The sequence below is a fragment of the Salvelinus sp. IW2-2015 genome, linkage group LG4q.1:29 (genome assembly GCF_002910315.2).
Source record: "Salvelinus sp. IW2-2015 linkage group LG4q.1:29, ASM291031v2, whole genome shotgun sequence".
NCBI lineage: Eukaryota > Metazoa > Chordata > Actinopteri > Salmoniformes > Salmonidae > Salvelinus > Salvelinus sp. IW2-2015.
The window spans coordinates 35,920,943-35,937,450 of NC_036842.1; the positions used below are offsets into that span (position 1 = coordinate 35,920,943).

The following is a 16,508-nucleotide window of genomic DNA, read 5'->3' on the forward strand; positions in this document are numbered from 1 at the left end:
GACAGCGTGTTCCAGTTCCCGCCAATATTTGGCAACTTCAGACAGTCATTGAAGAGGAGTGGCCACAGGACACAATCAACAGCCTGATCAACTTTATGCGAAGATGAGTCATGCTGCATGAGGAAAATGGTCACACTTGATACTGACTGGTTTTCTGATCCATGCCCCTACTTTTTATTTTAAGGTATCTGTATTCCCAGTCATGTGAAATCCATCGATTAGGGCTTAATGCATTTATTTCAATTGACTAATTTCCTTATATGAACTGTAACTCAGTAAAATCTTTGAAATTGTTGCATGTTGCGTTAATATGTTTATTCAGTATAGAACAGGCAGTGATGAGAGCTCTTAGGTGCTAATGGATAGGATTCAGCCACCACAGGTCTGTCCGGCAAGAACAGGTCTGGAAAATGTTGTAAAACATCACAGCACAACTGAAAAATATATGGCACATGGAAACCAAACAAGGGTGGGTGGTCTATAGTGATAGGTGGGATGGGTCTTGATGTATTCAGAACAGAGTTATTCAGATGATGTGTTCACCACACCAAACTCCTTGAGTACTGACTGCTCACAGAAAGTGAGAGTGTAAAAGTGGTTCTATGGAAAGATAGGAGAAAAATAATAACCATGAGTATAGGCTTACAAACAATATACAGGCCCGGTAGATAGTGAGGGTATACATGCTAGTAGCTAGAATACACATGACATACACAAATAATGCAACAACATCTAATTTCCCTGTCCGACAAGGATTTGCCCCACTTTCAAGAATCCCTGAGCTAATCTCTACACATTTTGCTGAGACAGAGAAAGTGTTGCAGTTTAATAGCTAATTTCCTGTAAATAAATGTTTTTATCATGGTTTATGACGCTTTCATATGTTATATGGTGGCTAAATGTCACCGTCGTGTGTGAAATATTCAGACATACAAGAAATAAGAGCAAAGTGGCGATATTTATTGATTGATTTGTATTAGGGAACGAAATAATCGAATGGATTTTGGAGACCGATGCACGTGATGAAAGCTGTCAATCAAAAAAAGTTTGGGGAGGAGTGCTGATTATGACGTAAACTGCGTCCCCCATTCTATTTCTAGGGTTCCATAGACGCAACATTCTAAACGCGCTGTAAATTCCAGTGTTTTCCACACATTGGCTCATTAGCAAAGTTACACTTTCTGCTGCTACATCTGAGTTTAAAGATTGCAATAATTACTGTATGAATTGGCCAACAAGACTCGGGTAAGTAGAAGGCAACATTTGATTCAAAAAGCCTGGTTTTAGTCGGGGTTATTCGACGCGTAATCTTGTCATTCTATGCTGATTTAAACTCAAAAATGCGAGAAAAGTTTCCACGATGAATACTCAATCAATGAATCAGAAGAGAAATTGCTGTAGGACCCAATGTTTGCCACAGGTTGACACTGTTGTCCAGTTTTGTGCTTTAAGTAAGATGAAGTTGTCCATGACAACACTGACCAAAGGTGGGTTTAGTTTAGGCCTGGCATTTGAAATCAATCAATCTCTTCATTTTTCTCACAGTCATGTCTAGAAGAAGTTCAAGGCTTCTTAATGGAGGGTACTATGACCAGTCCTCTGATGATGAATCCTCTGGCTCCATTGTCTCCTACAAGGAAAGCCCTCTGCCTAGGTGTGTGAGTGAGAGTATCACTGTGTGTGCTATGATGCTTAGTGCACTTAACTGTGTGTGTATCAAATCAAAATGTATGTGTGTCTGTCTCTCTCTCTCTCTCTCTCAGGGTATTCAACAAGAGGAAAATGAGAACTGGGGTCCATAGGGGAATCCAAAATCCAAATCAGCCAATCAACGGCGATGAATTAATTGGTATTGCTAACATCACTTCCTGCCTGCGCTAGGTGTTGTCCAGATTGATAAACCCTATCTAGCCTCTAGTCCCTTGTTCTGTCTTGCCAACTCCATGACAATGATCATATGAGTTGTGACAGCACAGGATAAGTCCCTAGTCCCTAGCCTGGGTTAGACACTTTTGTAGATTAGAAATACTATGCAGTAATATGCAATGTATTCCTAAAGTTCTCCCTCCCTCACCCTTTTTTCCTCTCCATCTTGTTCTCTCCCTCCCTCTCCCCCTCTGTCAGGCATGGTGCCAACTGTAAGGGCCGTCCAGAGAAGGCAGACCTTCCTGTCTCCTACTGTGGCCCCTGTTCCTGTGACCCCCGCTGCCTCTGTGGCCCTGCAGCCCAGCATGAGCTCCTCCAGCATTGGCTTCACCAGAATTGACAGCTCTGGCTACTGTTCTGATTCTGAGGAGCCACTGAGGGCCAAGACATGCTCCACCAGGAGACTGTCCAGCGGGATAGGCACTAGGGCCAGCGCTAGCTGCAGTGAGTTCAGTGTGTCTGTCTGAGAGACAACATTAGCTTGGCATTTGCATGTCTCTATATGCAAACAAAACTTGTTTGTTAGCATTAGCTTAGCATCAGTGTGTCTCCAATTTTACATTTACTGTAAGGGCTTTTTTAATTTAAGTGTGTGTGTCTCTGCTTGTAGTTTATTAGCATTAGCTAATCTCAAGTCTTGTCGCTGGTTTGTGTGCATTAGCTTAGCGTTAGCTCGTCATTTTGCTTTTGCCTTGTTTGTTAGCATTAGCATTATCTTTGGCTCTGTGTCCCTGTAGGCTGGTCATGTTTCCCGAATGGTTTGCCATCCTGGTTTGTCATCTTCCTCCTGCCCGTTCTCCTGACCTTCCGTGAGTGTGACGTCACATTAAAATCAAATTAAATCACATTTTATTGGTCACATACACATGGTTAGCAGATGTTAGATGCACTATTGTAAAGTAGTTGTTCCACTGGATATCATAAGGTGAATGCACCAATTTGTAAGTCGCTCTGGATAAGAGCGTCTGCTAAATGACTTAAATGTAAATGTTATTGGGAGTGTAGCGAAATGCTTGTGCTTCTACTTCCGGCAGTAATATGTAACAAGTAATCTAACAATTCCACAACTACCTAATACATACAAATCTAAGCAAAGGGATGGAATAAGAATATATACATATAAATATATGGATGCGCGATGACCAAGCGGCATAGGCAAGATGTAATAAATGTTATAAAAATACAGTATATACATATGGGATGAGTAATGCAAGATATGTAAACTTTATTAAAGTGACTAGTGATCTATTTATTAAAGTGGCCAATGATTTCTAGTCTGTATGTAGGCAGCAGCCTCTGTGTTAGTGACAACTGTTTAACATTCTGATGGCCTTGAGATACAAACTATTTTTCAGTCTCTCGGTCCCAGCTTTGATGCACCTGTACTGACCTCGCCTTCTGGATGGTAGTGGGGTGAACAGGCAGTGGCTCGGGTGGTTGTTGTCCTTGATGATCTTTTTGGCCCACACATTCATGTTCACACGTCTAAATATCCTCCTATGCATCTGTCCTCTGTGTGACCTGTACCACAATGTCTTCCCTGCAGTATTTGTCTTTCTGATCGTGTTCCCCACCATGAACCTCAACCTTCCAATGAACCGCCCGACTCAACCTGACTCTCCACTCGAGCTGACTCCAAAGGCTACGGTAGGACCTCTTGTTTTTCATCTGTCTTCTGGTGACGTCTCACATGGCACTCTATATAGTGTCCCACTTATGTGGACTCTGGTCAAAGGAAGTGCGCTACATAGGGAATAGAGTGCCATTTGGTACAGACTATTATCTATCTTTTGATTGGGTGAATGCTGCAATGAAGCTATGCTTGGGCAACACTCTTGTTGACTAGTTAAAACTCTTTCTACAGTATGGAACTCCTATCATGGATTCAGCTCTCAAAAACAAAATGGACACCATCCAGGTACAAAACAGAGAGGGGGTGCTGGGTGGAGAGAATGCACAAAATGTTTGGACATATTCATTTATCTGGCTTGTGCTTGTCTTGTAGAGAGAGATCGAGATCTTTAAACAGAAAGCACCCCAGCACCAAGGCATTTCCCAGGTGAGAATACTCCATCTATCCCTTTGTAACGACATACCAAGATAACACAGGTCTAGCTATGTATTTTGTCTGATTCTTACTTTCGGATGAGAGAGTGGAAGTACCAGGGATTATTTTATATTTTTTTTGTGTAATATTGCCAGTTTGTCATTTGAGAAGTGGTGTCAATTGCCCTTCTGGAATGAACAAACACATTCAATTGAATAAACTTTGTGTCCACCAGCAGATGGTACAAAGACTGAATATAGACATGATGAGAATAAGGAGCGAGATTAACAACGTCAGAGGGAAAGTGAACAGGTGAGTGTGGACCAGTCTTGAAACAACCCATTTAGTCCCTAGCTCCTAGCCCATTAAAAAAAACAAGACAAAAGTGATGTTGTATTCTAGAAGACAAATCTCTTATTCTCCCAAAGTAGAAAATACATTTATTTTGTTTCATTCTATTCTATTGTAGTGTCTCTATTTCTGTCTCTACTGCCGGAGAGCGTCTGGCCCAGGACGCTGCCGAGCTCAGCAGCAAGATGTCTGATTTCCAAGAGGAACAATCCATTACCACACAGCGGGTCAGAGCCCTGGAGGACATCAGTGATATGGTAACACACACGTACACGCAGGCACATGTGCATACACACACAAACACACACTTCTCCAAATGTGTGTGATCTCTGTGTGTTCTCTAGCTGCAGCAACAGGTGACCTCCATTCAAAACCATCGTGCTCCCACACCAGAAAACATACACATGACACCTGCTTTTAAAGTGGCCATGGAGAAATTGCTGAGTGACCAACTGGCCCAGGTGGGTTGATTTTTATTTATTTTCTGGTAAAATAAACAGAAGATGTGATGCGTTTTTAAACTTGACCATGTGTGATTGTGTCTCACAGAATGAGAGATGTGACGTGAAACAGTTGATAAAGGATTGCAGTCGTCCGTTGGCGGACCGACTGCCTGACTTTGCCTTGGAGTCTCAAGGTTTGTGACATCATCACTGTACTTCAGCATATTTTTTGTATCTGTCACAGAAATATTCCCAGCACGTGTATACAGGATGCTGTATAGACTACAGTATTGTGTTTGTGTGTGTGTGTGTAGGTGGCAGTATTGTAACCAGCAGATGCTCTGAGACGTATCAGACCCGTTCGGCCTGCGTGAGCTTCCTGGGGATTCCCCTGTGGTATCCTGCAGAGACCCCCCGGACTGTCATCCAGGTTGGTACCTCTCTCTCTCCCTCGGTGTCATCCAGGTACCTATATCTCTCTTTCTGAAGTCTGTCATCGTGACCACCATGTTTAAATACAGGTTAACTCTTCTCCTACAATTTTGTCTGCCTGCAGAAGTCTAACAAAAATCCCCATCAAAATCCGTCTGTTTTACCTTGAGATATCTGTTTTTTTGTATGGGTTGTGTCTCAATCCACCACATCCACTGATATCTCTGAAAAGTGGCAGAGCTAGAGTGATGTTTGTCAGACCATGAGACTCCGAAAACCGGTCTTCTCACGAAAACGTCTGTAATGGTTTGGCCTACAAAATATTATGATGAGACTCTCACGAACACAATGGTGGTCTCTGTTTTGCTCTACGTCCCCCAGCGTCATGGGACTTGAGCCTGTAATCGAATCCACAAATGCTGATGCTCCAGATACTCAACTAGTCTAAAGAAGGCCAGTTTTATTGCTTCTTTCATTAGAACAACAGTTTTCAGCTGTGCTAACATAATTGCAAAAGGGTTTTCTAATTATCAATTTGCCTTTTTAAAATGATAAACTAACACAACGTGCCATTGTAACACAGGAGCTATGGTTGCTGATAATGGGCCTCTGTACGCCTATGTAGATATTCCATTAAAAATCAGCCGTTTCCAGCTACAATAGTCATTTACAACATTAACAATGTCTACACTTTATTTCTGATCCATTTTATTTTAATGGACGAAAAATGTGCTTTCATAAACAAGGACATTTTATAAGTGACCCCAAACTTTTGAACGGTAGGGTATACAAAAATATGTGGACACCTTCAAATTAGTGGATTCTGCTATTTCAGCCACACGCGTTGCTGACAGGTGTATAAAATTGAGTACACCGCCGTGCAATCTCCATAGACAAACATTGGCAGTAGAATGGCCTGACTGAAGAGCTCAGTGACTGTCATGGGATGCCACCTTTCCAACAAGTAGGTAAGTCAAAATTCTGCACTGCTAGAGCTTCCCCGGTCAACTATAAGTGCTGTTATTGTGAAGTGGAAACATCTTGGAGCAACAACGGCTCAACCGCGAAGTGGTAGGCCACACAAACTCACAGAACGGGACCGCCAAGTGCTGAAGCGTGTACCGAGGTCCAAACTGCCTCTGGAAGAACTGTTTGTCGAGAGCTTCATGAAATGGGCTTCAATGGCCGAGCAGCCGCACACAAGCCTAAGATCACCATGCGCAATGCCAAGCGTTGGCTGTAGTGGTGTAAAACTCACCACCATTGGACTCTGGAGCAGTGGAAACGAGTTCTTTAGAGTGATTAATCACGCTTCACTATCTGGCAGTCCGATGGCCTAATCTAGGTTTGGCGGGTGCCAGTAGAATACTACCTGCCGCAATGCATAGTGCCAACTGAAGTTTGGTGGAGGAGGAATAATGGTCTGGGGCTGTTTTTCGTGGTTCGGGCGAGGCCCCTTAGTTCCAGTGAAGGGAAATCTTAACGCTACAGCATACAATGACATTCTAGACAATTCTGTGCTTCTGACTTTGTGGCAACAGTTTGGGGAAGGCTCTTTTCAGCATGACAATGCCCTCGTGCACAAAGCGAGATCCATACAGACATTTTTGGTCGATTTGGTGTGGAAGAACTTGGCTGGCCTGCACAGAGCCCTGACCTCAACCCCATCGAACACCTTTGGGATGAATTGGAACGCCGACTGCGAGCCAGGCCTAAACTTCCTTTAGATTTTTTTTGGGGGGGACTGTCTGTTCCGTGTAGTGAATCTGTTATACAATGTATTTCTATGGGCTAATATCAGTAATGCCAAATTCAATGTTTCACCAAATAATTGTTTTATATTTTGTTTTGAAAATAAAAATCAAATAGCTAAATGATCCTTGGTATGACCATCTTAAAACAATTCCATATGTAAAAAATTTTTTTTTAATGTCTTGTAACCCTGCACAAGCAGACCTGATTCAACTAATCATCAAGTCTTCAATGAGTTGAATGAGGTGTTTTGTCCAGGGCTATAATGAAACGGTGTTCTTTTGGGGGTACTGGAGGACCAGGGTTGGGGGTATTGGAGGACCAGGGTTAGTGTACTGTTGGGGGTATTGGAGGACCAGGGTTGGTGTACTGTTGGGGGTACTGGAGGACCAGGGTTGGGGGTACTGGAGGACCAGGGTTGGGAAACATTGCTCTAGAGGGTTAAAGACCGATCATCTTTCATCCCCTCAGGGCCAGAAGGTGCTGCCTGGCAAGTGTTGGCCGTTTCCTGGGGCCCAGGGCACTCTAACCATCGCCCTGTCTCACCCCATCCACGTGACCCACGTCTCTCTGGAGCACATCTCCACTGCCGTCTCCCCTAATGGGCGCATCGACAGCGCCCCCAAGGACTTTGCCGTCTACGTGAGTCACCTCTGACCCCAGGGCCTGTATTCACAAAGTCTCTGAGTAGGATGTGGCTCTTTCCTTCCCTGATCAGCACTCCTACTCTGAGACTATTTCCTTTTTTTGTACCACAGAATTTACAGTGGGACGATTTGCACAGGGATGTTTTAGTGCTATGTTGAATTCCATTTAATTGACTCCCTCTCACTTCTTCACACTCTCTTTCTGTGTAGGGCATGTCTACTGTTGGCGAAGAGGGATCACTGCTCGGAATGTTTACATATGACCAGGCTGGAGATCCCCTACAGACGTTTGAATTGCCTGTGAGTCAAATGCTGACAAACTATTAGAGATAAAGATGCAGGCTAATGAGACGGGTAGATTATACCTTTTTGGGCCTAATGTGTATACAAAACAATGGGTTGAATAAGACTTATCTCAAAATGAAATATGCTTGGACCTCTCTCGCTCTCTCTCTCCCCCCTCAGAACCCTACCGCAGTGTATCTGTATGTGGAGCTCCATGTCCTCAGCAACTGGGGTCACCAGGACTACACCTGTGTGTACCGCTTCCGGGTTCACGGCAAGATGTCTGTCTTTTGAGGGGGATCGGCTATCCATCTCAACCCCAGAATTTTTATTTTCATACTGGAGCATATTTTGCCTCTAAATAAAATCTCTATTAGGCAGTGTTTGTATGGGTTTGGTCACAAGTTGGAACTGAGTGTAATGATGGTGGCCATATTGGATTCCCAATAGATTTGAATTACACCAGAATAGTTCTAAATGTCATAAGTATAGTACACAATTCTAAAAGATGTATCTTATTTGCAAAACTCATATTTACAGGTGATTAAACCCCCATCAAATGGTATTATGGCAGCCATATTGGATTTTGGACACCGTATTGGATTTGGAGAAAAATCCAGGGTGTTCCCAAGGGTCGATAACCCTCCATGCCCTGAAATACACTAAGGAGCCTTTTGACTGAGATAAAAACATCACTTTTCTGTTTCTGGGGCTGGACCCTTTGTTTTCCTTAGCCAATTATAATACAGTAGGATTTCTAAAACTTGGGGGGCCTGGTTCCACGTTTTGGTTTTTGCCCTAGCACTACATAGCTGATTCAAATAGTCAACGCTTGTTGATGAGATGGTTATTTGAATCGGCTACCAAAAATTGAAGTCTACATTCGTTAATATTTCCGCCGGTTGTTTCTGTATTAACAGGTTGATATTTCCACAATGCATCAAGATATCGTTGTGCTGTTTGTGCATGTAGGGCGGCCAGGCAATATTCCCATCCAGCCAGGCAATATTCACTCTTTGGGTGCGTTCGAGCAGTAAGGCTAACGCAGCTGACTGTAGACAAGTCAACGAGTGAATTCGGAGGAAGTGCGTCTGCGACGTACGAAAATCAGACGGTGTTGTGGTCATAGGGAAAGAGGCCTTTAGTGGCCAAAAGGCCGTATTAGCATAGGCGGAGTCACTGACAGCTTCCACCATTTTAATGTAGTCAACTGGGTGGGACATTCATCTTCATTGGCTGATCCCTCCTGGTGACCCTGTTGGAGGGATCAGCCAATAGTGAAGAAGAAAATTGACTACTTCAAAATGGAGATTCCCTCAATGGCCATGCTGTAACAGGTGCTATAATGGCACAGATACAAAGATGAGTGCCCTATCTATCTCCATGGTTGTGGTTTCCCTACAGCAAGGCTCCACGCAACATGGCAGTGTTGCTATTGTTAATAAAAGTTTTTATTTGGAATGTCAAAATAAACATGTCTCCAGCCCCCATATCACACCCTCAAAAACAGTAAATATGTGTTTACATTGTACCTTTTGATCACATGGTTTTTGTGAAGTTCATGCAGTTGACATGCAGTTATCCCCATAATGCAACACACTTTGAAAGGCAATAAAACAATATTTTTACACGACCATACATTTCATAAATGGGAGACATTAGAGATGTGAAAAAACATGGTTGTGTTTTGTAACTTCTACCTTGGGTAGGATTTTCAAAAAAAATGTGGGGGCATTGCCAATAGAGCTCACCAGCTTGTAGTCATAAAAAACGGAAGTTATTTACCTCATGCTCCTTCAGTCATTCCTAAGGGGGGAAATTAATGGGGAAAGAATAGGGTTTTGGGATAAATGCTGAAAATAAGGTCTGAGGTTAACACAGGCTTATGAGCTCTTATATGTTTTGTCCTATGAGATATCAGTCAGTTAAAATGACCTTTATGAATTATGAAGACTTGCCTTTTGTTTATTACATAAATTCTGAAAAAGTGACGTTGGCTGATAAAAATGATCTCATAGAACAAAACGTATAAGATCTTCTAAGCCTGTGTTTACCACAGACCATATTTTCAGCATTTTTCCAAAAACCTTATAAAAACTAAATTTGTATTTATTATGGATCCCCATTAGCTGCCAAGGCAGCAGCTACTCTTCCTGCGGTCCAGCAAAATTAAGGCAGTTTATACAATTTTAAAACATTACAATACATTCACAGATTTCACAACACACTGTGTGCCCTCAGGCCCCTATTCCACCACAACCACATATCTACAGTACTAAATCCATGTGTTTGTGTGTGTATACTGCGTATGTTATCGTGTGTGTGTGTGTGTGTGTGTGTGTGTGTGTGTGTGGTGTGTGTGTGTGTGGTGTGTGTGTGTGTGTGTGTGTGTGTGTGTGTGTGGTGTGTGCATGTGTCTGTGCCTATGTTTGTGTTGCTTCACAGTCCCCGCTGTTCCATAAGATGTTTTTTATCTGTTTTTTAAATCAAATTTTACTACTTGCATCAGTTAGTTGATGTGGAATAGAGTTCCATGTAGTCATGGCTCTATGTAGTACTGTGTGCCTCCCATAGTCTGTTCTGGACTTGGGGACTGTGAAGAGACTTCTTGTTTAATGTTTTGTGGGGTATGCATGGGTGTCCGAACTGTGTGCCAGTAGTTCAAACAGACATAAAGTGCATTCAACATGTCAATACCTTTCAAAAATACAAGTAGTGATGAAATCAATCTCTCCTCCACTTTGAGCCAGGAGAGATTGACATGCATATTATTAATGTTAGCTCTCTGTGTACATTCAAGGGCCAGCCGTGGCACCTGACCACACGACTGTAGTGTGTAGTAGTCCAGGTGCAACAAAACTAGGGCCTGTAAGGACCTGCCTTTTTGATAGTGCTGTTAAGAGGGTAGAGCCATGCTTTATTATGAACATACTTCTCCCTATCTTATGTACTGTTGTATCAATATGATTTGAACATGACAGTTTACAATCCAGAGTTACTCCAAGCAGTTTAGTCACAGGACCTTGCTCAATTTCCACATTATTTATTAGAAGATTTAGTTGAGGTTTAGGGTTTAGTGAATGATTTGTCCCAAATACAATGCTTTTAGTTTTAGTCCTAAATATTTCTAACTTATTCCTTGCCACCCATTCTGAAACTAACTACAGCTCTTTGTTAAGTGTAGCAGTAATTTCAGTCTCTGTAGTAGCTGACGTGTATAGTGTTGAGTCTGTTGTCTGTTTGTTTACTGTAAAATAGCATTGTATCTGGTCGAACACAATTTTTTCCTGAAGTTTACTAAGGGTTGGTAACAGGCTGATTGGTTGGCTATTTGAGCCAGGGGTGGCAGGTAGCCTAGTGGTTAGAGCGTTGGACTAGTAACTGCAAGGTTGCAAGATCGAATCCCTGAGCTGACAAGGTTAAAAAATCTGTCGTTCTGCCCCTGAACAACCCACTGTTCCTAGGCTGTAATTGAAAATAATAAATTGTTCTTAACTGACTTGCCTAGTTAAATAAAGGTATTAAAAAAAAGGGCGCTTTACTATTCTTAGGTAGCGGAATGACTTTAGCTTCCCTCCAGGCCTGAGGGCACACACTTTCTAGTAGGCTTAAATTGAAGATGTGGCAATAGAGTCTGCTATTATCCTCAGTAATTTTCCATCCAGATTGTCAGACCCCGGTGGATTGTCATTGTTGATAGACAACAATAATTTTTTCACCTCTTCCACACTGACTTTACGGAATTCAAAAGTACAATTATTTTCTTTCGTAATTTGGTCCGATATACTTGGATGTGTAGTGTAAGCATTTGTTTCTGGCATGTCATCCCTAAGTTTGCTTATCTTGCCAATGAAAAAGTCATTAAAGTAGATGGCAATATCAGTTGGCTTTGTGATGAATGAGCTTCTGATTCAATGAATGATGGAGGCGAGTTGGCTTTTTCCCCCAAAAAATTTCATTTAAGGTGCCCCAAAGCTTTTTACTATTATTCTTTATATCATTTATCTTTGTTTCATAGTATAGTTTATTTTTTATTTAGTTTAGTCACATGATTTCTTAATTTGCAGTATGTTTGCAAATCAGTTGGGCTGCCAGATCTATTTGCCATACCTTATGCCTCATCCTTCTCAACCATACCATTTTTCAATTCCTCATCAATCCAAGGGGATTAAACTGTTTTTACAGTCATTTTCTTAATGGGTGCGTGCTTATTAGTAACTGGAATAAGCAATTTCATAAATGTGTCAAGTGCAGCGTCTGGTTGCTGCTCATTACACACCACAGACCAGCAAATACTCTTTACATCATCAACATATGAATCACTACAAAACTTATTGTATGACCTGTTCTACACTATTTTAGGCCCAGCCTTTGGAACTTTGCTTTTCCTACATATGGCTATTATTTTGTGATCACTACATCCTATGGATTTGGATTTTGCTTTATAGCAAATTTCTGCAGAATTAGTAAAGATCTGATCAATACATGTTGATGATTTTATTCTTGTACTGTTTGTAAATACCCTGGTAGGTTGACTGACAACCTGAATCAGGTTGCAGGAACTGGTTACAGTTTGAAGTTTTTTCTTGAGTGGGCAGCTTGATGAGAGCCAGTCAATATTTAAATCACCCAGAAAATATACCTCTCTGTTGATATCGCATACATTATCAAGCATTTCACACATATTATCCAGTTACTGACTGTTAGCACTTTGTGGTCTATAGCAGCTTCCCACAAGAATGGGCTTTAGGTGGGGCAGATGAACCTGTAGCCATATCACTTCTACAGTATTTAACATTAGATCGGTTCTAAGCTTTACAGGAATGTGGTTCTGAATATAGACTGCAACACGCAACACCGCCCGCGTTGGCATTTCTGTCTTTTCGGTAGATGTTATAACCATCTATTGCTACCACTGAATCGTCAAAGGTAATATCTAAGTGAGTTTCAGAGATAGTCAGAATATGAATGTCATCTGTTACAAGCAAGTTATTTACTTCATGGACCTTGTTTCTCAGGCTGCATATGTTAATATGAGCTATTTTTAGCACTTTTCTGGGTTGCTTGATTGTTTTTAATGCTTTACTGGGAAGCTTATCTGAAGTAGACTTGCTCATGCTATTTATATTGGCGCTGATAGTGCAGGGTGAGCTGCACAAAGTGGTCTTCCTATTAGGGCACACCACCTCAGTGCTAACGGTGTAACTGGTTCACAGGCTCATGATTACTGTATACAATAGCTGTAGTATAATCCGAGGTATTCGTTGTAATTAGGGGCACAAAAATTAAGTTACTTATGTTGTGTTTGCCAATGGCCCTAGGATACGGTACATTTGATGCAGCATTATGACGACTCATTGTCACAATGGTAGGGATTAACTGAGCTGGTCTTGGACAACTAAAAAGTAATTGTTTCAACGCAGCCTTGAAGTGCGTGGACAGAGTCCAGGAGCCAAGATGATTTGGATGGACTCTGTAGAGTATCTTCTGTTTCCGGAAGGTGTCAAAGTTATCTATACAAGTAACTCCAGCAGAGCTACAGTAATCTTTTAGCCAGATTTGTAATGCCAGCAGTCTGCTGAATCTTTCACACCCACGGCCCAATGATGGTACTGGACCTGAAATGATTGGCTGTTTTTTTTGTTGAGTCTTTTAATGCTAAAATCAGTTCTTTAAAATGTTCCAAGCAAGCAAGTTAGAGCCTACAAAAAGACGCCATTACTATTGCTCTCTATGGCATACTGTTCCAGACAGGTCCCAGAGGTGTCTTTTGTTTTGGTGTGGGGAGAAGAAAAAAAGGAGAAGAGGGTATCTGCAGCTCAATATAGCGAGTGGGTGTGTCGAAAGTAAAGTAGTGGGCGTATCGAAAGGAGTGGGTGTGTGGAAAGGAGTGGATGTTTGGAAAGTAGTGGGCGTGTCTAAAGGAGTGGGCGTGTCAAAAGCACTCTGCTATATGTTAGACATATGTTTTCTTAACATACAACCTTACATTGAGCTACCATACCCGGTTTGGTCTTTGTATTTCACTGTTAGTTTTACACAAATGATTTTAAATGTTCAGATATAAAACCAACGATTGTTTCTTTTTGAAAAAAAGTACTGATGATGGGTGTACTGTTGCTTCATGCGTTGCATGTGTGTGCTTACTGTGACTGTCACCCTGATACTAGGTAGCTACCTCCCACACCGTTGCTGGACGGTGGTGCTTGTCAAGTGAAGGTGTTCCCAAGAAAGCTAAGGTAACTGAGCTAAATGACTACCGCCCCGTAGCACACACTTCTGTCATCATGAAGTGCTTTGAGAGACTAGTCAAGGACCATATCACCTCCACCCTACCTGACACCCTAGACCCACTCCAATTTGCTTACCGCCCCAATAGGTCCACAGGCGACGCAATCTTTCTCAGCCCTCTCCTGTACTCCCTGTTCACCCACGACTGCGTGGCCCTGCACGGCTCCAACTCAATCATCAAGTTTGCAGACGACACTACAGTAGTTGGCTTGATTACCAACAATGACGAGGCGGCCTACAGGGAGGAGGTGAGGGCCCTCGGAGTGTGGTGTCAGGAAAATAACCTCACACTTAACGTCAACAAAACAAAGGAGATGATCGTGGACTTCAGGAAACAGCAGAGGGAGCACCCCCCTATCCACATCGACGGGACAGTAGTGAAGAGGGTAGAAAGTTTTAAGTTCCTCGGCGTACACATCATGGAAAAATTGAAATGGTCCACCCACACAGAAGGCGCAGCAGAGAAGGCGCAGCAGCGCCTCTTCAACCTCAGGAGGCTGAAGAAATTTGGCTTGTCACCAAAAATACTCACAAACTTTTACAGATGCACAATCGAGAACATCCTGTCGGGCTGTATCACCGCCTGGTACGGCAACTGCTCCGCCCATAACCGTAAGGCTCTCCAGAGGGTAGTGAGGTCTGCACAAAGCATCACCGGGGGCAAACTACCTGCCCTCCAGGACAACTACACCACCCGATGTCACAGGATGGCCAAAAAGATCATCAAGGACAACAACCACCCGAGCCACTGCCTGTTCACCCCGCTATCATCCAGAAGGGGAGGTCAGTACAGGTGCATCAAAGCAGGGACCGAGAGACTGAAAAACAGCTTCTATCTCAAGGCCATCAGACTGTTAAACAGCCATCACTAACATTGAGTGGCTGCTGCCAACATACTGACTCAAATCTCTAGCCACTTTAATAATGGAAAAATTGATGTAATAAATGTATCACTAGCCACTTTAAACAATGCCACTTCATAATGTTTACATACCCTACGTTACTCATCTCATATGTATATACTGTACTCTATGCCATCTACTGCATCTTGCCATCTTGATGTAATGTATCACTAGCCACTTTAAACAATGCCACTTTTATATGTTTACATACCCTACATTACTCATCTCATATGTATATACTGTACTCTATACCATCCACTGCATCTTACCTATGCCGTTCTATACCATCACTCATTCATATATATCTTTTTTATGTACATATTCTTATTCATTCCTTTACACTTGTGTGTATAAGGTAGTTGTTGTGAAATTGTTAGGTTAGATTACTCGTTGGATATTACTGCATTGTTGGAACTAGAAGCACAAGCATTTCGCTACACTCGCATTAACATCTGCTAACCATGTGTATGTGACAAATAAAATTTGATTTGATTTGAAGGGCACTGTGTCGTTGCTGTTCATGCCCTCCCCATTGAGTAGACTGTATGTGCATGCATCAAGGTGACATCTAGATGGTTTTTAATATTAGTTATTTATTGTGTAGGCTGCTATTCCTACTTGAACTAAAATCATGGGAGGGGGAACATTAGCTACCATTGTGTATTTCAAGTTGAAGGCACACCGCTGTACTCCAGGCATTGTTTCCAGAAAACAGGATCCCCCACTATAGTGAATGGGGAAACGGCGATCTTCGTGGTCAATATCCGTGAATGTAAAAAAAACATTTGAACACAATTATGGTACCAATAATTGCTTTTATTTCACCAGATGTATATGCTTGAACCGATTACTTTAAAATCACACACAGATTAAGTTAAAAGGATCATTTAGTTGCTGATGACAGCCTGCAGTACCTCAGTCGGCCTTCATCTTGACATATTCCACGAGAGTGTGCAGTACTGAGCTAGCCAACAACGTCACTTCCTAGAGTACCTCAAACTGCACATGCAATGTTTCCGGCACTTCAAAATTTTACATAAGATATATCCATGTAATTCTATGATTTCCAAATTTGTGGCTATTGATGATATCTGCGTTTTCTGTGAAAAGAAGGTGAGAATCTGTCTCACTTGTTCTTTGAATGTAAATTTGTGTCAGAATTTTGGGAAAACCTTGCAGAGTACGTATTTAACATTATGAACACTGCCTATAATTTTAACATAAAAGATATATGTTACTATTGCAATGATAACAAAACCACTGAAATGATTGTTAATTTTTTTATTATTATTGCCAAATACTTTATACACAAACAAAAATTCCAAAATTCTATACCAAAATTACCAATTTTTCTGATTGAATTTAATTATCTTATTAAAACACTAACCCTAGTGAATAACAACAAGAATAACATCTTCATGAATCATTATAA

The 16,508-nt window shown here is 41.8% G+C and overlaps 1 protein-coding gene across 2 annotated transcripts; it reads left to right on the top strand.

Annotated features, from left to right (window-relative positions):
• The first annotated feature begins 1,122 nt into the window (after window positions 1–1,122).
• Window positions 1,123–8,271, top strand: LOC111961926 (SUN domain-containing protein 1-like). 2 transcript variants are annotated; one of them, XM_023984594.2, is made up of 16 exons: window positions 1,123–1,245; window positions 1,546–1,654; window positions 1,764–1,849; window positions 2,125–2,370; window positions 2,664–2,735; window positions 3,473–3,573; window positions 3,791–3,844; window positions 3,932–3,985; window positions 4,209–4,285; window positions 4,443–4,581; window positions 4,669–4,785; window positions 4,874–4,961; window positions 5,082–5,197; window positions 7,423–7,593; window positions 7,809–7,898; window positions 8,064–8,271. In XM_023984594.2, exons 2-16 carry the CDS (start codon window positions 1,548–1,550, stop codon window positions 8,175–8,177), a joined length of 1,632 nt encoding a protein of 543 aa, XP_023840362.1. In that variant the 5' UTR covers window positions 1,123–1,245; window positions 1,546–1,547; the 3' UTR covers window positions 8,178–8,271. The 2 variants fall into 2 exon arrangements, with proteins under 2 accessions (XP_023840362.1, XP_023840363.1); XM_023984595.2 differs by having other exon boundaries at window positions 4,212–4,285.
• The last annotated feature ends 8,237 nt before the right edge of the window (window positions 8,272–16,508 follow it).